We start from the raw sequence: 24746 nt of genomic DNA, 5'->3' as shown, positions 1-24746 counted from the left end.
CCCAGAGAGGCCCCCACCAACCTGCCCCGCTTCTCCCACTCCCCAGGACCCCACCAACGGCTACTACAGCGTGAACACCTTCAAGGAGCACCACTCCACGCCCACCATCTCGCTGTCGGGCTGCCCCGCCGACCTGCGCCCGGCGGGCAAGCAGCGGGTGCCCACGGGCATGTCCTTCACCAACATCTACAGCACCCTGAGCGGGCAGAGCCGCCTCTACGACTACAGCCAGCGCTTCGTGCTGGGCATGGGCAGCAGCTCCATCGAGCTGTGCGAGCGCGAGTTCCAGCGCGGCTCCATGAGCGACAGCAGCTCCTTCCTCGACACCCAGTGCGACAGCAGCATCAGCAGCAGCGGCAAGCAGGACGGCTACGTGCAGTTCGACAAGGCCAGCAAGGCCTCCGCGTCCTCCTCCCACCACTCCCAGTCGTCTTCCCAAAACTCAGACCCCAGCCGGCCCCTGCAGAGGCGGATGCAGACGCACGTTTGAGCCCCTCGGGACGCTCGGGACCCTCCCGTGGGCACCGTGCTCTGCTCGGACAGCGGCACCGCCGGCAGCGGCGCTGGGAGCGGCCGGATCCAGGCCCCCGGAGCAGGGCTGGGGCAGGGGACCGGCCGAGCATCCCTCTCCCTGGCACACGCTAAGCACAACCCCGCCGAGGACGCGCTGAGCCCGGGGAGCCGCTCCCTCGGCGGGGCTGGGGACGGCCCTGGCCCCAGCGCGCCCCCCGCGCCCCCACAGCCGCTCGCCTCCGCTTGCCGCTGCCCCCTGCCCCGGCTCCTCCCTTCCCTTCGTGGTGTTCGGTGTCCATACTTATAGAGTCCGTGTCGGGGGGTCGGGGGGTCCCGCCATGGGGACGGCGGTGGGACAGGGACTCCCCGGGAAGGGCCTCTCCGCTGTATCGCGGCACCGCGGTCAATACAAGAGGTGTTTCTCGTGGCACGCCTGGGCTGATGGCCGCCCCGCGGGGACACGGCTTCCCTGGCACTCTGCCCCGGCACACTCCTGGCCTGGAGCCTGGCTCTGCCATTGGTCCATGGGGGCAGAAATGGCCGGTGGTGGAGGGAAACTGAGGCACGGGGCAGCTGGGACCCCACAAGCCCAGCGTGGGAGCCAGGAGATGGGGCATCATAAACAGGTAAGGGGACACAATGACATGGGGACAGGCCACCCTCCCTGCATCTCACAGCCCCAAAACTCCCTCACACCCCCTCCCCACCTTGCACCAGGAGCACCCAGCCCATCCCAGCCTCACCAGGACTTTATTGGGTGCCAACATGAGCCCAAACACCCCCATCCATGGGTCCCCCCAACACCTGCAGCCCCACGGGGGCAGAGGGGACCCTACACCAGCAGGGAGAAGGCACCAGGTCAACCCCTCCATGGTGGGAGACATCCCAAATGCCCACCCTGGAGCCAAGCACACACCAGCCCACCCAAGGGCCCTTGTCCCTGACACCAGTGGCATGCAGGCCCTGGGGGAAGGCTCCACCATAAATAAGCATTTAAATTAATTAAATTAATCTGCACCACCAAAGGGCCCTGGCAGACCCCGAAGCCAAGCAGCCCAGGGTGCCCCCACCCAGGGGGGCTGTGGGGACGAGTCCCTACGCCAGCGCTAAGGCACAGGACAGGGCCACCAAGTAAAAAAGGAAATTAAAAAAAAGGGAGGGAATTAAATATTTGGGGGGAGGTCCAGGGCAGGGAGGAGGCAACATGAACCTCCAAAGGCTCCCATTCCCTGGGCAGGGAGGGGCCAGGACCCCAAAATCAGCCCCTCAGCAGGGCCCTCGTCAGTGTATGAGGGAATTAAGGGAAAGAGAATGTCCAGGGCAAGGGCTCCTGCCCTGGCTCACCCCCTCAGGCCCGCTGGGAGGGAGGACCCCCCTACCCCAAAAACCCCCTCAAGTCCTTGGTAGCTTCAGTGCTTCAGTAGAAAAGGCTCAGGGCCACGGCCCCGCCGGGCTCCCTGCACCCCGAGAGCCGCCCCAGCACCCCGGGCACCCGCGGTCCAGCACGGGCCCAGCCCCAGCCCTGCTCCAGGAGTCCCAGGCCATGGTGGCAGCAGTGACAACAATGCTGTGCCCTCGGTCACTCTAGCCGTGCCAGCAGTGTCCCCTCGCTGCAGGGGACGGTGTCTCCTTGTCCTGGGGACGGTGTCCCCTCGCCCTGGGGACGGTGTCCCTGCGCTGCCCTGCCACCCTCAGAAATAGGTGAGGTTCCTGACGAGTCCCAGCTCCAGCATCCTCTTGATGGCCACGGCCTCGTGTGACACGTTGTGCTCCGATGCCTGCAGGACAGGGAGCAGGGGTGACACCAGAGTCTGGGCCGCAAATTTTCCTTCCAGTCCTCCCTTCCCACCCTCCACCTTGCCCACCCCACCAGCAGGGACTTCAGCCCCCCAAAAGCAAGGACAGAACCCTCCCCACCCAATCCCCCGGTCCATGAGCTCTTCTTCTCACACATCAACTCGGAATGGATCCAACTCTCCATGCCTCCAAGGACATTTGGCTGCCAAGGGAAGTTGGATGATGACCATCCAAAGGTGGACTTCAACCTTCATCATGGGAGGGGAGTGAGAGGGAAGAGCCTCCCACACCATTCAGCATCCTGGCACTGCTCTCCTGGGCTGCCATCCCCCCTCCTGGGGGAAAAATGGGGGAAACAGGGACAAAACTGTGGGGCAAACACTTACGGCCATGGACTTGAGTGTGATCTGCTCGTAGTAGTGGATGGTTTGCTTCTTGTTGGCCGAATCGGGGTAGCCAAAGCCCGCGATGTGCACCACGTCACAGAAGTGCAGTGCCAAGGTGATGGCCAGCAGCCCCGTGGTGGGCTTCTGAGGGACACAGAGCCACAGCCTTCAGGGAGCTGCACAGGGACAGCCTGACCCCCCTCAGGGTGTGCAGGGTGACTGGCCATCCCCACCCCTTACCTGTTTGACCTTCCGTGGTTGCTTCATGGGGAGGTTGAGCAGTTTAGCAGCAGTTACTTCCATGTAGTAGGGATTGAGGACGCGCACTTGCTCTGGGTTGGCGTCCCAGATCAGTGGGGGCTGTTTCCAAAACCCTTTGCGAACCTGCAAGAGCCCAGATGTCCCCAAGGGTGGGGTGGCATGACAGCTGGAGTCTCGAGCAGCCAGGGAGGGGTTGGACCTGGTTCCCCACCACACTTACCCTCTTCTTGTCGTTAAGGATGGCCTCCATCCACTGGAAGTCCATGGGCTTGAAGGGCACGAGCACCAGCAGCGTGTCGGGGTTGTTCTCGGTCCGGGGGTCGAAGTGGGCTGACTCAGGGTAGAAGAGGCGCATGGTGGTCTTGGAGCCCACGTCCTGCTCATAACCATGCACTGGGGCGTTGTTCAGCCTTTGGGACATCACAGGTGTCAGCCCCCGCTGCGGTGGCACTGGGCAGGGAGCGGGGGCCGGGGCTGTACCTGATCACCACGTCGTAGGTGTTGATGGTGTCCCCCATGGAGCTGTTGCGGAGCCGGTGGCCATTGCCCACCACGGCACACCTCCTGCACTTGAGGCTGCGAGAGAAAACCCTGGCTCAACCAGGCCTGCTCCAAAACTGGGCTGATTTTAACCTGGTGTTGTCCAGTCTCCACACCTTCCCATGCTCCACCAACCACCTCTGGGTTGCAGAGGTTCATTTTGCCAAATCCTGAGCCCACAGCAGACAAATTGCAAGCACCCTCAAGAGAGAAATGATGAAGAAAAAGAGAGAAAAGCCCCTAAACCCACCCCAGTGTTACCTCTGGATGCTCTCGGGCAGGGAGTAGTGGGTGATGGACAGCAGGCGCAGCAGGACGTCTTCTGCAAAGCAAGGGCAAGGACAGGGTGAGGAAGGTGAGGAAGGCAGCTCCTGCCTTGCACAACACTCTGAGTGCTGCCCCACCTCTGCCAAATTTAATCCTACTGTTAATCCCAATTGCAAAGAGAAATCTGTCTCTGGGGTTTAGTAAAACCTGGCCCGCTCTAAACTCTTTTAGGGGCACCATGTGTGAGGAGATACTCACTGCGGACTTTAAAAACCAAGAAAATAGCTCGGAAATAGTCCCCAGCAAAATCAACCTGCAGATGTCTTTAGGAAAAAGGAAGTTGAAACCCCAGGAGCAGCAAGCAGCAGCAGGACAGACAGACAGACAGATCCCACAGAGCACTGTCAGGCTTACCACTTCCCTTGGTGCCGTAGGGCAGCTCGTAGAGCGACGGCGTCTTCACCCAGAAATAGTCCTTCAGCTGCAAGAACAGTGGGTGGTCCCTCGTGTAGCTGCCAAGGAGCAAAGGGTCAGTGACACTGGGATCAGGGATGGCACAGGGAGGGGGGTCCTGGCTCTGCATCCCCCCCACTGCCTGCTCCCAGCCCCAAACTCACTTCCCGATGAGCTGCGCCGCTTTCTTTTCCACCTCCCCAAGGGGACACGTTGTCTTGTTGTTTTCTTGTACAGGGAAATAAAAGCTGTAAAGGAAGAGGTTAATTAAATCAAATGATGCCTGTTCCTCTGCAGCCCCCTCCTGGCGAAAGGGGCTCCAGCACCCCCAGGCATCCCCGCTGTGCGATTCCAGCTGTGAGAGATTTCCAGACGGATTTAAGGCCGGCACTGCCTGGGCAATTTATCTGCTGGGCTTGCAGCCTTGCATCAGAAGAGGTCTCTCTTGCTCTGCTCATGAACCTCACACTCCACTTTCCCCATCTCTCTCAGCACCGCTGGCACTGGGAAGAGAGCAGGGCTTTCCCATCCTCCTGGGCTCAGAAAAGCACCGGGAAAAGCAGTATCTACAAAAAACCCCCAAAGCCCAACCACCACCACCCACCGAGGGGGAGCCTTGTTTGCGTCCCCCATTCTCCAGCAGCAGCCAAGGATGCTGCCACCTCCCCAGTCCCCTCAGATCCAGGGAATGTGCCATGCTCTGGCTTCCCTGTGAGGGATGGGCAGGAAGCTGCTGCCTCCCAGGAGTGAAGGAAAGGGCAGGAGATCTTTTAAACTTGAGTAAGGAGCACTCACAGCTGTGTGTACCTGTCTTCCCGGTAGATCGAGTACCAAACCATCACCAGAAACAGCGCCAGCACCCCGAGTATCTTCCCTCCTGCAAGCCCAGAGGGGAAGGGGAGAGATAAACCAATGTCAGCCATGGGGTTTAGAAGGTTGCTTGTGGGGTCCCACAGCATCCCCAGCTAGAGCCAGGATGGCAGAGCCCTCTCCTCAGGGAGCAGGTTTGGCTGGCACCACGGCCCGGAGAGGAGCGGCTCTAAGATGAGTCAGGTGGTTTTATCTCAGGTTTAAAAAACCACTGTGACGTTTCTGCTTCCTCCTGCCTGCTTTTCATCAAAGAGTAGGCAAATATCTCTTTTTCCATGTGCGCCTCCACCCCATTTCTGTACAACAAAGTCCAAAGGGTTCCAGATGCCCAAGCCCAGAGATCAAGGTGCCCAAACCCACCCTCCCCACTGCAACCTGTGATACCCCAACACTCCATCACTCAACTGGAACCACAGCAAAGCAGCATCCAACCCCCAGAATTCCAAATGCAAATTCCCCAGGCTCCCCAGCCCTGCTTGCACAGAGTCAGAGGGGATCCCTGGGGGACTCACGAGACTTGTTGATCATTTTTATCAGCAGGAAAGGGATCAGGCAGGGGCCGCAGCTCTCATTGTGGCTGGTCACCTGCAGCAGGAAAACAGGGAAAACCCATCAGAGCTGACCCTGAAACCCCATCCAAGAGGCATCACCCCCTGCTTGCCCATCTGCATCTGCAGACAAGCAGGTGCAAGGATTCCCAAAGGATTTATTTATTTAAATTCACATTTGTTTACTGCAAAAAGGTCGGTTTAGAGAGCTTATCAAAGCCAAGCAAGCGGCACTTCCCAAGGAGCTTCAGCCCTACAGGTTAGAGGCCAAAGGAAAAAAAAAAATTAGAGAGGAAAAGCAAGTCCCCAGTGGAGTTTCAACCACAAAATCCCATGGGGGAGACTTAAAACTCAGCTTAAGCATCCACCTGGCACCAGCAGATCCAAAGTCCAATGTGCCACCACGAAGCCAGTCAGAAAGGACAGGAACAGCCGAGCAGGATCAAACCAAAGAGCATCACATACTTGGGGAACCTCCAACGCCTTGGATTCACCCATCCCGGCCTGGGGACAGGAGGTGCTGGAGCTTAGTGCCCACACAAACACTGCCCAGGGAAGCAGGGACACTTTTGTGCTCCTCTGAAACCTCTCGCTCCTGGAACAAGGAGCAAAGAGCCGTGGTTGGAGCCATCCCTGGATGGGCCCATCCCATCCCACCAGGACACGGCAAGGACGGAAAATGAACTTACCGTGAGGGAGAAGCTTTGGGGTACAGGGGAGCTTTGCTCCCAGGGTGAATCCTGCTCTAAGCCAGGCTCAGAGCTGGGCTTGGCTGTGCCCCCGTACCTGAGCTGCTCCTGCCTCTGACCAGCCACGTCTCGGTGTGCGAATGCCAGCCAAGGGAAAGGTGCACCGGGGCTGGGCGATGCAAACAGCCTCTCAATCAGAGCCTGCCCATCAGATCCTCCAGGATTAGTCACTGCCAAGGGAGGGCACCCACCTCATCCCCTTCCTGCCCAGGGAAGTGCCACTAAGAAACATGACACCTGCCAAACACCCAGCAGGGCCACGGCCTCAGCCAGCCAAGAACACCGGGTATGGGAGCTAAAATTTATCAAGAATGAGGAGAAATGGGACCAAGGATGGTCCCACAAGAGCCAGGCCCTTCCCTTCCCTGTCATGGCCTTCTGAAGTTAAAAGGGCAGGAGAGCAATTAATTAAAAAGGGCAGGAAGGGCAATTAAAAGTCAATTAAGGACAATTAAACCACACTAAAAGCAACGGGACAGGACATTAGAAAAGGAAAATTGTGTCCATTTGACAGCAGAGGGATGGGGAGGTGAGGAGGTCCCCTAGGAAAGCACTTCCCTCTGAAGCACGTCTTCATAAAACATGGATAATTGTGCCCCATCATTACCTGGGGGTTCCAGAAAGGGGAAGCAACCCCCCCCATCCCAACTGGCTCTCATCCTGCATCCGAATTTCCAGCTCAACAAGCCCCTCGTGCTTGGGAAGATGAAACCTACAGCTGGGTCTTCACGGGTGGGAGCAATACAGGGAGAAGGCACAGGGGGGTGTCACCCCTTTACATATTACAATTTCTGGGAAAAAAATAAAATTAGGGGAAGGTAAAAGCAGCTTCTGCTTGCTGGGGAGTTTTGTTCTTAGTAAAACTGGCCACAAATGCCCTAAGGGGAAATCCACTGCCTCAGCTGGAGGCTGGGTTTGCTCCTGGGGTGGGGGGTTGAGTACCCCTGTTTGCACAGGGCTGGGAAATTGCTGGGCATCAGGACCTGATTTTAGCACCAAATTCACCCCCCAGCTTCATCCTTGGGTGCCAAAACACCCAACCAAGCACACTTCACCCCTTCCACCAGTGAAAGCACTGGGAAAATCTGCTCTGCCCGCAATGTTTGACTTTACATACCAGCTTTTTTTAAATAATGTTTTTTGAAAGCTTTATGATCTTTTCCCAGGCTTGTATGCACAAGCTGGGCCTGATGCAAAATTTATCTAAGGCAAACATGGCATTTAATCCCTGAGGAGAAGGAACCTTGTTTAGTGAAGCGATCAGGGAATGCGGAGCAAAACAGAGCACACCCGGCTGCCCCCGCACCCCTGGTGCCTCTGGAATGAGATCAAGCTCCCCACAGCCCTCCCAGACCCACAGCCCAAACCAGAGCAGCTGCTGAAAGCAGCAAGGTCTGAACACCCTGAAACAGGTCCTGTGTCCTCCTTGTAGGGTTGCTGGAGTGAGCAGTGCCAAAGGGTCCTGCTGGTCCCCACAGCATCCCCAGTCTTGCAGCATCCTCAGAGCCTGCAGCATCCCTGTCCCATCACAGCACCCTCAGAGCCCCCTGCAGCATCCCTGTCCCATCACAGCACCCTCAGAGCCCCCTGCAGCATCCCTGTTCCATCACAGTATCCCCAGTATCCCCTGAGTGTCCCTGTCCCATCACAGTATCCTCAGAGCACCCCATGGCAACCTAGTGTCACAGCATCCTCAGAGCCCTCCCACAGCATCCCCAGTCCTGCACTATCTCTGTTCCTGCAGCATCCCTGGTCCCCCACAATGTACTCAGAGTCCCCTCCCACTGGCATCCTCATCCCATTACAGGATCCTCCAAGCCCCCACAGCATCCTCTGAGCCTTGCTGAGAACCCCGGTCCCATCACAGCATCCTCAGTGCCCCCACACCATCCTGTCCCATCACAGCCTCCCTCAGACCCCCCAGCACAGACCCCTCACCAAACATCCTGCCTGGATCCCACACTCCAGCATCCCTGCCCAGCAGGGGAGACTCAGCACTCGCTGGGATCAACCCTCGCTCCCCCAGGGTTGTTCCAGGGCATTGCCTGCCCCACCAAGCCCTGAAGCTGGGAGGAAAGTCCCAGCTGGATTCAGCTCCCCACACCTGGGAGAAGTGACTGGAAAACCCTTCTTTGATGTTGGAGGATGCACCCCCACAGCACCGCAGGCTGCAATTATTGCTGCACAAAGGATCCAAAACCCCCATGGCCCACTCCCCATCTCCCACTCCCTTCCCCACCCCATGTTCTGGGAAAGCCCCATCCCAGGATGCTGCAGAGGCAGCTCATGGCCAAGCCTCGTGGAGTTTCCCTGCCTGCCTCTGACCTGGAGCAGCATTTTGCCTCCCAGTTTCACCATGTCCCCTGGGAGATGCCAGCAACACCCACACAGACCCCGACCCTCCTGCCAGGTGGAAACTCAGAGAGGTTCATCCCTGTATCTCCATCCAACCATTTCCATCTCCCCCCATGGCCTCAATGGCTCCAGCATTTCCAGATTTAAGTCATGTCAATCCACAAAGTGGAAGCAAGCACCTACCAAGTTGCTCCCAGCCAAAAAAAAAAGTGAAAAAAGGAATTTAAAAGGCATGGAAGAAACATGGAGGTGGAGAGTGGTTATAAATTCCCCCACACCATCCCAGCATGGATGGCTAGTGATCCCAGGCCACCCTGGCAAAGCATCATGGACCAGCAGGCTTGGTACTTTTATGTTCCCATGGTAACCTGTGGATTGGGAAAAGCACGACATGAGGCAAGGACACCTCTCCTGTGCTCCCACCGTCCCATCCCACATGCCCACGGGACACGGAGCCACCCACTGCCAGTCCAGCTTCCCTGGGTGAGAAAAATAGGCATCTCCAACAGTTTATCCCAAAAAAGGTCTTTATTTTTAACTGGAGGAGAGTTGGATAGCACCCGAGGAAGGGATGCAGTCCCTAAGGATTCACTCTCAGCAGTGGGAACCAAAGGGAGACAGACAGACAGACCCCTTCAGCCCAGCCACACCATCCCTCCCGAGCACTCCAGGCACTCAGAGCTTTCAAGAACCAGCAGGGCAGCCCCTGTGCTCCCTGGAGGGCAGCAGTGACCCCCACAGAAGCAGTTTAAGCCCCGGGATGTTCCAAGCCCAGGTGTTCCATGTGCGGTAGGGCCGGGATCGCCCCACGCCTGCCCTGCCCCGGCACAGCCCGCGCCTGCCGCAGCCTGAGCGCAACCTGGGAGGCGGCCGGGGGCCATCCTGCAGGGAGAGCATCCAGGGAAAGGCACTGCCTGCGCTTGGCACGGCATCAAAGACACCCAAATCCCCAGCCTGGCATCCCAAACCTTCCTCGCCCCGGCCGCTGCGAGCTCCCGGCGCTCGGGGAGGTTTTTTCCAAGCTGGGGAGAAAATCTTCGTGGGATTGCAACAACCACCACTGCAAGGCCAAAAGGCAGCAGGGATCAGATCTGAGCCCCCTCCAAGAGATGTTGCATGGCAAGGAAAGAGGGGTGCCAAGGAGGGATCTGGGATCCTGGGATGTTGCATGGCAGGGAAAGAGTGATGCCAAGGGGGTACCAGGGATGCTGAGATGCCAAAAACCACAGAGCAGAGCAATGTCAAGAACCAGAGCTGCACTGCTGTGGCTGGGGGATGAAGAGGGCTGGGAGGGCACAGTACTGGAAAATCAGCTCCACAGGACACTGGGCACAACCCACAGAGGGTGTGGAGCCAGCCTGGCCTGTGCACTGATACCCACATTTATCCTATTTTAAGAGCCCTGCGAGTCACTTTAAAGGAATCTTTAAAGGAATCTTAATTGCCTCTTAGTCGGAGAGGCAGCGCTGTTTCCTTTACCGTGGTATCCCAGGCACACAATAACCCAGCCAAAGATTTACGATAGGGGAAACAAGCCCTCCTTGGCATGTGAGTCTTAACAAAACATTTACCCATGACCAGGCTGCAATTTTCAAGGTGGCAACAGCAAATAAGTTCAGGTACAACAAGTATTTTCAAGTGGCGGGTCCTCAGGATAAATCCAAGCTGCTTCTGCCTTCCCATGGCACTGTTGGTTTTAATGTGCTCCAGAGCAACTCAGACCAGACCTGGGTCCATCCTCTCCTCTCCCCTTATGTTTTTTTCAATCCTTGCAGCAGAAAAAACAAAGGGATGGGACACAAATCCCTTCCTACACCCTCAAACCACCAGCTATGTGGGTATACCTGTTTATCTCACTGCTCTGGGGTAACCCTGGGCCATCACAGAGCTACAGGGCTACAGCTGAGCTACAATGTTAGAGCTTACATATTATTTTTATTATATAGGTTAAATCACTCTTTTGCTATTTAAACACTAAAATAAAAACCTTTTCTTGCTGTATGCAGCTCGCTACACCCTGGAGGTTATGGCTGAGCTGCTGAAGAGAGCAGAGCCACCCATGGGGTGCCAAGCCCCTGCTGAGGTGATGAGGGCAGTGAAAATCCTGTGGGATTTCATCCCTGATCCCCTGACATTGATCCAGGCACACCCTTCTCCTGTCCAGCCCCCCTTTGCTGCCACGCTCACCTCGGTGCCGTGTTTACTCTCCGGTATCTCCATCCTCAGGGATCACCCAGGGATGCAGCAGCAGCAACAGCAAAAGCGGCTTTGGCAACACAGCTTTGAGCCCGTGTTTTGGGCTAAATCCCCCCAAAAAGCAGCAGAAAGGGGAGGCAGTGAGCTGGGGGTGCAGGCAGGGCGCTGGCAGCCTCTCCCTGCTCTCCTGGGAGCAGCAGGCAGAACACCCACTGGGAGCACCACTCCCTTACAGTTCTGGGAGGTAAAAACTAAACCATGGAGATGCTCCAGCCCATCCCCAACCCAAACTCAAGCAATGCCCCAGCTCTTCTGGGAAAAGGGGTGGGAAATTACGGAATATCAAGGTCCAGGGCTGAGTTACCCTGCAGGGAGCTCCTGCTCCCAAATGGTCCCAATGGCTTTTGACTCTGGGGTGCCCTTTTGGGGCTCAGACACTGCCTGCCGTTATCATCCCCCTTGCAAAGCTCCTGTGCAACCGTGGCCCTGTGGTTTCTCCTCTGTTTCCTGTTTTGCACCAGAGAGGAGCAGAACCCCGAGAGCAACCCCACAGCCTGATTTGGCCAGCCCCAAATCCCCTGGGTTCTCTGCTGCTCTTTTCTCTCACGCACAGAGGGAGATTCCCAGCAGATAACCCTGTCCATCACTTTGCACCCCCAGCATCACCTCAGCGCTCCGTTAACCCACGCAGGGAGGAGGATTCCCATGGCAGGGAAACCTTTTTCTGCATCCCCAGCGGCGGGAGAGGCTGCAACCAGTCCCAGCAGGGCGGGGATTAGCTGGCAGCGAGTCACGGCTACTTACGGCCCGTCCTCTCGGTCCAGGCGGGAGCTCGGCGGGATCGACGCTGCCGTCCTCTGTTCCCCTAGGAGAGGAGAAGGGAGAGCATCCTCAGGGCTGCGGCGCTCCGGAGGATGCACGGATCGCTGTGCATCCCCGGGCAGGGCGGCCCGAGCGCCGGGCGGAGCCGCCCCGGGCAGGGCAGCGGGGCCCGGGTGAGGCGGCACCGGGCGCACCGAGCGGGAGCGCTCCGGAAAGCCTCGACCTCCGGAAAGGCTCACACCTTGAAAATGCCTCCCCCCCTGAAAATCCTCCCACCCCGAAAAGCCTCACACCTCCAAAAAGCCTCCCACCCTGAAAAGCCTCACACCTCCAAAAAGCCTCACACCCTGAAAAGCCTCACACCTCCAAAAAGCCTTACACCTCCAGAAAGCCTCACACCCCGGAAAGCCTCCCAGCTCCCATCTCCCACCTCCGAAAGCCTCCTACCTCCCACCTCTCAGCTCCCACCCACCCCGGCCGGCAGCGGCACCCAGGGCCGCGCTCCCGCCGCTCTTTAAGCAGGAGGTGTGGCCGATCGCAGCGCAGACCTCAACATCCCTCGGCCTCTCACACCGAAATCTCCTTCCGTGACTCACTCGGCCTTTTAGGAAGACCCCACGAGATGGAGATGGAGCGGTGCCCTTTTCCAGGGAAAGGGGAATGCAGCTTTCCTGCCCTCCCGCCTAGAGAACGCTCCTTACTCCCGCATCTCTGGCATCCTTTCCCTCAAAACTTTTCAAACTGCACATCCTAGCCCAGCACTGTCATAACCTTATGGTTTGGGGGAGGAAAAGCCCTGGCAAGAAACCACACCACTCACAGAAACGCTGCTGCCTCTCAGAGAAATCCTCCCTCCCTGATCTGCATCCCAAGGCAGGGATAAATGAGGCAGCCAGTGGAGTGATCCCACTGCAGTCCCAGCTACCCCAGGGCAGCAGCTCTGCTCCTCTGCCTGTGCCCCTGGGATGGATGGGGTGTGGTGGGAGCCACGGCTCTCCCCAGAAAAACACACACGAGAGGGAATGTCAGCTCATTTCAGTGCCAGAAACAGTGATGCAGGTGAGGAACACACGCTCCTCTCTGTCAGCTGCTCATCAAGCCCTGGCAGGGAAGGTGCTTCCAAGGGAAAGCTCTGAAAGGCCAGAGGTTTCCTCACCTGTCCCCATCTCCTCCAGCTAGAAAAACCAGAGCTGAGAGAGGTGCAAGCCTTCCCCACAGCATGCTCCTCTCTTAATATCACATCAATTTAACAAAGAGGGCTACATCCTTGTCCGAGGGGTGGGGATGGAAACCACGCAGGAGCCCAAAAAAGTTTCTCATGGATTCTTCTTGTCAGGGATCAGGCTTTCTCCACATGCCCCGGGATGACAGGGATGGCTCCATCCCAGCATCACCCTCCCTCTCCACCCAAAGAACCTTTTCTTCCTCCTTCCATCACTGTTTGCCTGGGGGGGCAAATAATCCCAAGGGCTCAGGGCAATCAGCAGCCAAACCAAATGCACTTGAGGCCACAAAATTCACCTTTGGCACCAGGGTCTTCCCAGAAGCCCTGAATCTACCAGAGCATCCGACATTGCTGCCTCTGACACAACCTTTTCATCCAGAGCTGTGAATTATAGCATGCACTCACAAGGTTAAACTCTCCCTGGGGAGCTCCTGCTAAAGCACTTCATGGCACAGCATCAGCCCCTGCCCGTGGAAATTAGGATGAGGATGTTCAGAGCTGCCTGGGGGTTCCAGGGGGATCCTGCAGCCCTGGGTGAGCAGCAGACTGTGATACTGTAAATGATCAGCCAGGCAGGATCCTGTGGATCCGAGGTCTTGCCCTGAGCTGGTCTTTCCAGCTCGACTGGAGGAGCCAGGAGCTGGATTGCTGCTGCTCTTCCCAGGGTTGTGTTCCAGCCACTCGAGTGCTTTCCCTGCCATGAGCTCCGTGCTCGTGGCTGTTCCCAGCCCAAGGTCCAGAAAAGTCCCATCATGGTTCCAGTGTCCACCAGGTCAGGAGCCACAGGCAGCTCAACCCATCCGGCAGCTGATCCCAGCAGGAAATGAACATTGCAAATCCCAGACCCTTCAAGAAGCCCTAAACAAGCTGGATTTTGCTCCTTTCCTTCTCCAGTTGTTTTGCTGGCCTCAGTTTCCTCTCCTGCCTATCAGTTTAATCATTTAAATAATAATTTCCAAATTTGAGGGCAAAAAGGCACTTTCTGCCCACTCCCCAACATCTCCCACCGAGACGCTCGTGGCTTTGAGCGAAAGCAAAGAAAAATCCAGTGGGCACATCCCTTCCAATGGGCACATCCCTTCCAGTGGGCACATCCCTTCCAGTGCTAAAGACTAAAGCCAGGCAGGACTGGCCCTTTGAGGGGCTCAGCCCCAGTGCAGGAGCATCCCGGCAGGAACGGATATTCCAGAGGCAGGAGGGGACACACACAGGGCATGGATGAGCCTCCAAATTCCTCCTGTCATCATCCTCCCCATCAAAAACCAGATCTCCCCAGGGCTGTTAAAAGAGGGGAGGGGGAGATGGAGAAGAGTCTCCCTCCAGACCTGCAGGGAGGCAGCCGTCCGTGCGTCCGTCCCTCGGTGCTCCATCGCCGGCGCCAGCCTCCCTCGGTTAAAATTACCTCCCGAGGGGGGAGAGAGCAAAAGCCAGGCTGGGAGGGGAATAAAATGCAGGTGAGCTCATCCTCCTCCAGAGAAAACGTCTCCAGCTGGCAGGAGCAAGGTGTTTCCAAGGCCGGCACATCCCTCACGTCACCACAGTCGCTGTGGCCCCGGGACCAGCAGCTTATTCATCCAGCAAGTATTTAATGGGAGATAATCCAGGCGCTTCCCAACCATCCTTTGGCCGAGCCTAAGTTGTAATTCCAGTGTGGGAATTACACTTAGGGAAGAGGTTTCACTAATGGTCATCCCAGGGGATGCTCCCTGTCCAGGACAGCACAAAACGGCAACAAGCGGCAGAACCCCCATCCTTCAACCTTGTGTTTCTTTAATTCTATTAATAATTTATTAAATTTATTAAAATATTTCATTAAAAATAACGTAATTTAATAAACCTATTTCTATCAAATCCCTGAGAATGGGAAGAAAAGCAAAGCTGCCCAGCCAAGCCGGATTATCCAAAGCAGCGACCGACCTAAAAATAAACCGCTGCTATTTAAAGATGAGCCTCCCACAACAACCACCCCCCTCCCCAAAAAAAATTAAAGGAAAAAATAGACATATTCCCAGGCTGGGGTGTTGAGCATCACCCACCACACCAAAAAAAGCCTACTTTGGGTTCATTTCCTAGCACCAGTCTGCACTTCCAAGGGAACAGCATCCCCACGCTCAGTGCTGCCGATTTCCAGACACCCCATGCAAATAAATAATTAAGATTTAAAGCTGCGTTTGCATAATACAGATAATCTGTCGATTTAACTTGTAAATGCAGGGGGGATTATGCAGCAACGTTGTTAATTAGGCAGCAAAGGGGCCGGGGAAGCCCCAGCTCCAGGGCAGATGCCAATGGACCACCAGGATGCTGAAAAAGCCGAATGTGTGGGGGACGCAGGGTTTTGGCAGTGGGATCTGATCCCGGGGCAGGTGCTGAGGTGTCAGGGCTCCAAAACCTTGTGTTAAATCCACATTTTAACTGAAAATCCCCCCCAGCTCCCCCAGCCCTTCATCAGGAGCTGCCCATCCCTTCCCACACTGCCTGCACCACCCAAGCCCTCGAGGGCTGCCGTCACCCCACGAGAAAAAAGGCAGTGGAAAGGAGCCCGGGGTGAGATTTCTGAGGACAAATCACATCTTTTTGTTGCATAAAGAGCCTGCTCTGACAGCCGGGCTCTTGGTTCCCTCACCCTAAATACCAGACCCCGCCCGGGAGCAAAACCTGTTGAGCCCGAATATGCCCGAACAGACATTTCTTTGTGATTCTTTTTCTTTTTTCCCCGTCTATTTTTTGGTTTGGAAGCAGCACTGGTGATCGCACAGGGATGGGCCCGAGGAATTCCCAGCCCTTGGCATCGCTCCTGATGCCTTGTTCAAAGGCAGCACCACATTTAACCCCTAAAGTCTCTCACTGCCCTTCATTTCTGACACCATCCCACTTCCCACACCCTAGGCCTGTTCTGTCAAAGCTCACTCGCATCCCCCTCCCTGCATTTTTCTCCCTCACTTCTCACTTTCCACCTCATTTTCCCACTCAGTGCTTCAGTGCTTTCCTCCATTCCCAACACAGACAGGTCTGATCCATTCTCATCCACAAAATCTCACCCACAGACCACAGGCCAGGGGGGTCAGGTGCGCCCAACAGCCACAGAGCTGCTGTGCTGGGGGCTCAGTCCCCATCCAGGGGTGGTTTATGACCCAGGGTGGGAATGCTGGGCTGGCTGGGTGCACACAGCATCAGCAAAGCCCCAGAGCAGCGTTTCAGACTCCTCAGCTCTTGCTCAGCACCCTCCTGCCTCAGTTTCCTGCCATTTTGGGGCTGAGGGAAGCTCTGCCCCGTTGGCAATGAGGGCAGAGGGTGCAGCAAGGGATCCCAAACCCCAAACTCCATCCCAGCTCATTTACCTCCGTTTTAAAAGAAATTCAAAAACCACCCGATGTCGCAAGCAGCTCAAACCCCGGAGGAGGATCCACCCCGGGGCTCCGGCTTGTGCAACACCGCGGGTGAGTTCCAACCTCCCGCCACTGGCACCGGGCTCTGCTTAAAAAATCAAGGCTCAGCTTACTCAGCCTGGCCGGATATGGGGATGTCAAATCCAGCCGGGAAAGCTTCGGCGGGCTGGGGGAGACATTTTGCAAGGGGAAGAGCCGGAACGGGAATGGCATCTGGAAGCGATTGAAGGCAAGGAGCCTCTCCCTGGCGCAGCAGGGAATTCCAACGGCGTGAGCTCAGGTTAAAGCCTCCTTCACAGACCCAGGATTAAAGAGAAGAACCAAACTTCAGCACAGATACGTGTTTTTAAACCTACAAAGAACAGGGGAAAGGAAACCAGCTTCCTGCGTGGTCATATCCGGACGTGGTTTGGTAATTTAAGGTTGTTCTGACTTGCAATAAAAAGAAACCAAAACTCCAAAACGGCGCAGAAATCCTTCCGTGGATTTGTGGATCTAACTTCTGATGTGGTGTTAGGAGTGAAGACTGACCAGTCAGCACTGCACCATCCATTCCTTGGGACCACTGCACCCCACCTCTGAGCATCCCTTGCCAGCAGAGGCTGCATCCCATGATGGTCCAGGAGCATCCCAGCATCCTCAGGATCCATGGAAGAGCCGATGGAGATCACCAGTCTGGCTTGGACAGAGCAGTCCTCCACAAGGAGCTGATGCAGTGTGGAGTCCCCAGTTCCAAGGGTCAAGGAGCAGCAGTTGGTCAAACCCACCTTCACTGGACATCCCAGCAGAGCAATTCACGCAGGGCAGATCCCCGTGGGATGGACAGATCCCCGTGGGACAGACAGATCCCTGTGGGATGGGCAGATCCCTGTGGGATGGGCAGATCCCGGTGGGACAGACAGATCCCGGTGGGACAGACAGATCCCTGTGGGACGGGCAGATGCCTGTGGGACAGGCAGATCCCGGTGGGACAGACAGATCCCTGTGGGACGGGCAGATGCCTGTGGGACAGGCAGATCCCCGTGGGATGGACAGATCCCCATGGGACAGGCAGATCCCCGTGGGACAGGCAGATCCCTGTGGGATGGACAGATCCCGGTGGGATGGGCAGATCCCCATGGGATGGACAGATCCCCATGGGACAGGCAGATCCCCATGGGACAGGCAGATCCCGGTGGGATGTGCAGATCCCTGTGGGACGGGCAGATCCTGGTGGGACGGGCAGATCCCTGTGGGATGGGCAGATCCCTGTGGGATGGGCAGATCCCGGTGGGACAGGCAGATCCCCGTGGGATGGGCAGATCCCCGCTGTGCTCCTGCCCCATCCCACTCCCCTCGATCGCTGTTTCAGCCCCATCATGAGCCCCGAGCAGCGCTGCCCACAGCCCTGCCCTGCTCCCCTGCACCTCCCTGACGAGGCCATGCCCAACCCGGGCCCCTCCGTGCCCCACCAGGGCCGGGAGCAGCAGCCACAGCTCCAGGAGCTCCGGCAGACACCGAGCACATCCTGGAGAGCGGCCGCAGCCGAGCCAGCCCCAAACCGCTGCAGCATCCGCCAGCCCGCAGGAAAACCAGCATGGAGAGCGGCTCCTTTGGTTTTTCCGCTCCCTGACAGCCAAACGCCTTTCTGCTTCCTCCAAGGAAGCTTTCCAGCCCAACCCCAGTCACATGCAAGGGGTCAGCAGCTGGAAAAGCAGGAGATTAGCAAGTACTGGGGCTTTTTTCCTCTTCCCTCCCAAGAAGACGCAGGGTTTTCCTAGAAAATGCTCAATAAATACGAGGATTACAGCTGGAGGACAGAGAAGTGTGAAAGCAAAGTGACAGGAACTTAAGAAACACCAAAAAAAAAGAGGACCAGAAGTTGCAACGAGCAGCATGAAAACATCAAATAATTTCCTTTCCTCACTGTAAAACCAAACCACTCATGCAAGTGTCCCTGGGGGCAGAGAATGGGGGGGTCCCAGTCTGGAATGGGTAAAGCAGGATGAGATCCCAGAGGGATCCCAGCGAATCCAGGATGCCAAACTCTGCAGGAGCAGGACCACATCCCTGTTCCTCACACAGCCATCACGCTACATCCAGAGGAAAAAATGTAAGGGGAAAAATAACATAATATAAATATTTTTTTTAAAAGTCACAATAGGGAAAGCTGTGGAGAAGCAGATTCCACGCTGCCAGCCTGCATCAGCTCTGGAATATTTGAAGCTAAAGCAATGGGACCATCACTTCATCAAAGAGAATAAGCAACAGAATACACGGGATTTAGAGATATTGCCAAATAATTAATTAGCAGGATTCAACCTGAGGACTGCTGCCAGCTGAAAACCCCTGAACACAGGCATGGGGAGGGCACTGGTTTCAGCATTCCCACATCCTGCAGCCTGGCACCCACCCCTGATGCTGGCTGCAAGAATGGGGATGACACAAGCTATAAAAATACGGGATGTAGACATGAGTACAGCTGCTCCAGAGTTCCAAATGGATGTTTTCCCTCCAGGGTGGATCCTCCAGGAGGATGCTCCAGTCCCAGATGTGGAACACACCCTACTTGCAAATCTCCTTAAAATCAGTGTCCACAGACAGCTCCTCCTTTTATATTTACATTTGCAGAGGCATTATTTCCCAGAATTTGGTGCCTTGCTGGAGCAGCTGCTGTGAACTCCCTGCCTGAAGCTGGATGAGCAAGCAGCCCTCCAATGATGCAGACAGTGAGGGACAGGGGTTAGGGAGAGTCCAGCAGAGCATGTCAATCCCATCCTACAGCTCACAGCAACACCAGGAGCTCATTAAATGCTGGGCACATCGTTAGCAGCCAGGGCAGGAAGAGGACACTTAAACCATCAATTCTACCACAGATCCCCGGTTCTGGCCTTCCTGTCCCAGGGACACCCTTGGCAGAGACAGCTGGCAAAGCCTGGGCAATCCCTCACCGGCCTCCAGGAGCATCCAGAGGGAGAGCCCAGCAGAAAAGACAGGGAAATTCACCAGAGCTTCCCAAAAAGTTCCACCACAAGACTTCATTCAGCTCATCTCACCAAGAGATGGAGCTCAGACTTGCCAAGCAGCCAGCATCAACCCACCAGGCATCACCCTACTGATCCAACAGGAGAGATGGTGTCCAAGCTGAGGAACACATAAAAAAACCACCCAGAAAAAAATTTTCCTTTGTTCTCCACTCCCCAGAACAATAAAACACCACTGGTTCACCCTGCAAAGACCTGACACGAAAAGATCAATTGGGAAAGGTCCAGCTGGTCCTTTTCCTGCTGGTCTGGGTGCAAGCATCCTCATCCCTCCCTGGGAGCAATCCTGTCCCGTGGGAGAAGAGGGCTGCAGGCACACGGAGTGCGACGGGACAGGACGGGGCTCATCCTGCACCAACATGCCCAGATCCACTGCCAGCAGCTCTGTCCACACCAGCACTGCGTGGGGGAGCAGCAGGGACCCCTCCGACCCCTTTGGGATCACCAGGCTGCTGCAGCACATCCACCCACCAGCCAGGATGCTCAGGGATGGGGAGAAAACCCTCAGACCGCTTCATAAATCCTGTTCTGCACGGGAGACACTTCATAAATCCTGTTCTGCCGTCCTGAGCGCTGAGCTGCACACGGGGCACGTCCTCCCCTCCCAGGGCCTCCGGGAGGATTTTCCCTTCCCCACCCCGGCTCCCGGGCATCCCAATCACCCGGAGCCATCGCAGGGAGCCCCCCGCGCTATGGGGAGATGCCAGCCCCTATCCCGCGCTATGAGGAGATGCCAGCCCCTACCCCGCGCTATTGGGAGATGCCAGCCTCTCTCCCCGGGGCTCTCGGGGTGGGATCTCCCTGCCGGGAGTGGCCACGGGCAGGAGCGATGCCAAGGGCCGTCTTTTCCCGGCGAGATGAGGGGGTTTGTTTAGCCAGGAATGGGGAGACAGCAGATGGAAGGGCACTGGCAGAGCGGGGGCTTTTCCTCTCGCCGCTGCCCACACTCACACTTCAGGCGCTGATTAATCGCGCTAATTAGAAAAATAATCATAATAATTATTTCTCAAAAACCCACAAAACGTAGAAATAAAGCCACTTTCTCCCTTTCCCATGTGCCGCGCTCGCCAGGACACTGATGCCAAAGGCGTGGGATGCTCGGGGGGGGTCTGAGCCGGGGTGAACCGGGAGCCCCCCAGTTTGTACCCCCCATGCCAGCCCTGCCCTGCCCAGCGCGGGGCGCCCCCTCCAGCCCCCCAAAACAGCGGGGCTTCGCTTCCCACCCTCTGCTCGTGCCCAGCACGCCCCGCCCGGCTCGCAGCCCCGCTCCGGACCCGGGGGGACCGGGGGGGATCCCCGGTGCGGACTCACCATGGGGCGATGGGGGGGCGGGATGCGGAGCCCGGAGGATGCGGGGGGCGGGTGCGGGATGCGGGCCCGGCCCGCGGGGCGGGCGGGGGGCGGACACGCTTGCGCACAGCGCGGGATGGGCGGCGGAGGGAGGAGGAGGAGGAGGAGGAGGAAGGAGGGAAGGAGGGAAGAGCATCCCGGGAGCTGGAGGCGCGCGGTCCCGCGTCCCCGGCACGGGAGAGCAACAACGCCTTCCCCGCGTCCTTCGGACCCCCAGAAATCATGGGGCTGGGGGCAGCCCCTCCCAAGGCAAACCCCGAGCCAAAACCCGCCAGAACTGGCTCACAGCAAATTTTGGGGTGTGGGCAAAACTCATCCTTTTTGCTGGTCCCAGTTGCTGACAGCTTTAGTTTTGGAGAAATCCAGCAAAGTCTGCAATTTAGAGCTTGGCACTGCCCTGTCGGGCAGGGCCTGTGGCAGCAAACGGAGCCCACTTTCCGTGGGAATAAGAAGTCACTCACCACCGTCTGGGTATCAAACGAAAGGTGGCCTTTGAGGCTCTAAGGACTTGCAGGGTCCTAGTTGCTGGCAGCTTTAGTTTTGGAGAAATCCAGCAAGGTTTGCCCGTTTGGAGCATGGCACAGCCCTGTTGGACAGAGCGAGTGGCTGCAAATGGAGCTCATTTTCCATGGGAAAAAGAAATCCTTTCCTCAGGGTCTTGATATCAGATGAATCGTGGCCTTGGGGCTCTAAGGACTTGCAGGGTCCTAGTTGCTGGCAGCTTTAGTTTCAGAGAAATCCAGCAAAGTTTGCCAATCTCACGCTTGGCACTGCCCTGTCGGGCAGGGCCTGTGGCAGCAAACGGAGCCCATAGAAGTCACTCACCACTGTCTGGGTATCAAATGAAAGGCGGCCTTTGAGGCTCTAAGGACTTGCAGAGTCTTAGTTGCTGGCAGCTTTAGTAGTGGAGAAATGCAGCAAAGTCTGCGATTTAGAGCTTGGCACTGCCCTGTCGGGCAGGGTCTGTGGCAGCAAACGGAGGCATTTTTCCATGGGAAATAGAAGTCATTTCCCCAGGGTCTGGGTATCAGATGAAAGGTGGCCTTTGGGCCTCTAAGGACTTGCAGGGTCCTAGTTGCTGGCAGCTTTAGTTTTGGAGGAATCCAGCAAGGTTTGCCCGTTTGGAGCATGGCACAGCCCTGTTGGACAGGGCGAGTGGCCTCAAATGGAGCCACTTTCCATGGGATCAAAGGAGTCATTTTCCCCAGAGACTGACATGGAGAAAGGGTTTTGCACTGTTCCCTCATTGAACCCCCAGGAGATGATGCTGGAAGCCCCCTGAGATTAAGCTCTAAACCATCATGAGATGAGACACAAACACTCTGGGGATGGCTTTGCTTAAAATCATCAACTAATATTAAGTATTTTTCTTTTTCCGGAAAATAAATTACTCCCCATGGAGTAACCCACAGGAATGCCCCATGTCAGGCCACCTTCCTCTCCCATGGGATTCCATTTCCATCCCACCCCACAATACACAAAATTAGCAGTCAACTTTTGAAGTTTTTTTTTATTCCCCTCAAAACTTTATTTTTATTTCTGCAGCCTCAAACTCATCCCTCCTGCCTGGGATGAGTTTTGCCAATCCCTGAGACAACACATCTGGTGCCAATATAAATTGATAAAATATCTGTCGAGCTGACACATCTGATTTTGCCAAGGGAACTACATCCATATTTGAGGATAATCTTTTGTCTCATTCCTCATCCTTCTTAAGCTGGGGTTTCCTTGCCATTAACAAGTGGGGCAGTTTTACCTGTGGTGACAGGAAAACTTGCCATAATTAGGTTTTAATTGCCACAGGCTTGCAGACAATCTGGGATAATTAGTGGGGCCAGAGCTCGGCAGGGATTTGCTTGAAGGAATATTTTGACCCTTTGGTCTCATGGGTTCCACATCTTGGTTTATTGCATCTGAAAACAATAAACAGCATTCAATGAAACTCCAGCAATAATAATGCATCCCAAATGTCTATTTCTGCTGTGCCCCCAAGACAGAAGGAATATTAAAAGAGGCTGCAAAGCTTTTCTTCCCAAGATCTTCTCAGTCCCCAGCAGCTGGGTCCTGCTGGTGGTGGTGGATGGGCTCGTTCTGGGGTGATGGTCTTGGTGTTCACAGGGCTCTGAGGATGAGGGAAGAGACAAGAATCTGACTCCATGTTTCAGAAGGTTTATTATTTTATGATATATATTATATTAAAACTATACTAAAAGAATAGAAGAAAGGGTTTCATCAGAAGGCTAGCTGAGAATAAAATAGGAAAGAATGATAACAAAGGTCTGTGGCTCGGACTCTCTGTCCGAGCCAGCTGACTGTGATTGGCCATTAATTAGAAACAACCACATGAGACCAATCACAGATGCACCTGTTGCATTCCACAGCAGCAGATAACCATTGTTTACATTTTGTTCCTGAGGCCTCTCAGCTTCTCAGGAAGAAAAATCTTTAAAAAAAGATTTTTCATAAAAAATGTCTGTGACAGGTCTCCATCTCCAGCATCCCCCCATGGCCCAGGGCTACATCAACAGGACTGGGAGCAGGATAAAAGCCCTCGCAGAGATGCAAATCCAGGATCAGGGATGGCCCAGACCTCTGTGCCAAGAGGTCACAGTGCTGTGGCTCGAGCACCACCAAGGTTTGGGGAGCAATGGTGATCCCATACCAAGTGTTGCACACCAGCTGTGTCCATCCCACAGGGATCTCAGGACATCAGCAGTCCCAAGGTACCTGTCTTCCCTTGGGTGGACCCCAAAAACCAGCCACGAGCTTCCTGTGGCCACCACAGCCTCAGCAGACAACAGGGAGCCCACCAGAAAATGGGAATTTATTTTCTGCTGTAGCAGAGTGCCAGGAGCTTTGCTGGGTTGTTAGTCACTGTGAATGACTACACCCTGCCCTAATATTTAATTTACAAAGGATAAACTGCCCCTTGGATTAATTCAGCATGATGAGTGCTGAGTAATTTGGAGAAGAAAAGAGAGGGGGAAAATGCTGGCAGTTTGAGAAATGAATTTGTAACGAGCTCTGCCATCACCCTTTGGATTTCATGCTGACAGAAGGGTTTGGGGAACCAGTGCAGGACAGGACTGGTGTCCTGCCCACCAGGGCACGGGCAGAGGCTCTGCCATCCATCACTGCACAGCCAAAATGCTCCCAAGAGGGTGATGAGGCCAAAGCAGGAGCCAGGCAAGCAGGATCTGTTCAGAAAGGAGGAAGGGAATGCCCTCAGCAGCATCTGCTCCAGAGGGACAAGAAAGTGGCGATTCATGGCCAGCACAAGCCGGCTTTGTCCTGGATCACCTCAGGCTCACCCTTCCTCCAGCCACAGCCTGGGAATGCCATCTGGCTGCGCAGGCCCAGCCCCAGGACCTCAGTTAATCCTTTGAAGGCTGCAGATCCATCAGAATGCCTCCCCTGACCCCTTCTTTTGGGACAGCAGAGGCTCCGTGCACCCCCTGCTCTCCAGTGCAACGATTCATCCAGCGGGAGCCAGGCAGATGGTCTGTGGAAGATGTGCTGCTTGGCTGTCTGTCACAGCCCTCTGAGAGTCTATTTTCAAGACTGAGGGTGTTTTTTCAATACCTGAGGACCAGGGAACCTTCCTTAGAAACAGCATGGGCCTGTGTGTTGTTTAACCATCTCCATTCCTGGGCTGGCCTGGGTGGAGATGTAAAACTGGGATGTTCCCTCACCAAGAGACCAAGCTCCCCTTGGCAGAGAAAATGCTTTGGTATGGGCAGAAATCATCCCTCCCTTAGCAATTTAAAACCTAGGGAAGGGAGAGCCATGGGACAGGCCTGGACACTGACCATGTCCACATCCTAAAGCTCTCCAGCTCCTCAAATCAACTGCTCCATTCAGGAGATAGAGCTGAAGCAAGAGGGAAAGGCTCCCACAGCAGATCACTGCAGCTTTCTTACTATGGGTTGCACTTCTAGACTCCAAGAATAATTTGGAAAATACCCCTAAGATCACCAACCCCAAGTGTTCACCCAGGAAATG

The 24746-nt window shown here is 55.8% G+C and overlaps 2 protein-coding genes across 8 annotated transcripts in view; one reads left to right on the top strand and one right to left on the bottom strand.

The window, feature by feature from the left end:
• KIRREL3 (kirre like nephrin family adhesion molecule 3) overlaps positions 1-943 on the top strand; it is a 413421-nt gene extending 412478 nt beyond the window's left edge. For all 3 annotated transcript variants that reach the window (XM_005494941.4, XM_005494940.4, XM_005494942.4), the window contains one exon: positions 47-943. In XM_005494941.4, coding sequence (XP_005494998.2) covers positions 47-490 — 444 coding nt within the window. In that variant the 3' untranslated portion in view covers positions 491-943. The remainder of the gene's footprint in view (positions 1-46) is intronic.
• Positions 218-20809, bottom strand: ST3GAL4 (ST3 beta-galactoside alpha-2,3-sialyltransferase 4). 5 transcript variants are annotated; one of them, XM_074527770.1, is made up of 12 exons: positions 20706-20803; positions 11740-11800; positions 5600-5672; positions 5025-5094; positions 4382-4465; positions 4179-4276; positions 3759-3819; positions 3438-3533; positions 3178-3367; positions 2937-3080; positions 2697-2840; positions 218-2291 (listed from the first exon to the last, which is right to left on the bottom strand). In XM_074527770.1, the coding sequence occupies exons 3-12, from the start codon at positions 5613-5615 to the stop codon at positions 2205-2207; spliced, it is 990 nt and encodes a 329-aa protein (XP_074383871.1). In that variant the 5' UTR covers positions 5616-5672; positions 11740-11800; positions 20706-20803; the 3' UTR covers positions 218-2204. The 5 variants fall into 5 exon arrangements, with proteins under 5 accessions (XP_074383871.1, XP_074383869.1, XP_074383870.1 ...); XM_074527768.1 differs by having other exon boundaries at positions 5013-5094; positions 20706-20802; XM_074527769.1 differs by having other exon boundaries at positions 218-2840; positions 20706-20809.
• Positions 20810-24746: the final 3937 nt, after the last annotated feature.

This window comes from Zonotrichia albicollis, chromosome 27, assembly GCF_047830755.1.
Source record: "Zonotrichia albicollis isolate bZonAlb1 chromosome 27, bZonAlb1.hap1, whole genome shotgun sequence".
Taxonomy (NCBI): Eukaryota; Metazoa; Chordata; class Aves; order Passeriformes; family Passerellidae; genus Zonotrichia; species Zonotrichia albicollis.
This window is presented reverse-complemented; position numbering and strand designations above follow the sequence as displayed.

Coding starts and splice junctions, on each gene's coding strand:
- ST3GAL4 (XM_074527767.1), bottom strand. Junction 4,466..5,012: donor GAAGACAGGTACACACAGCT/GTGAGTGCTCCT, acceptor CTTCCTTTACAG/CTTTTATTTCCCTGTACAAG. Junction 4,277..4,381: donor GCGGCGCAGCTCATCGGGAA/GTGAGTTTGGGG, acceptor GCTCCTTGGCAG/CTACACGAGGGACCACCCAC.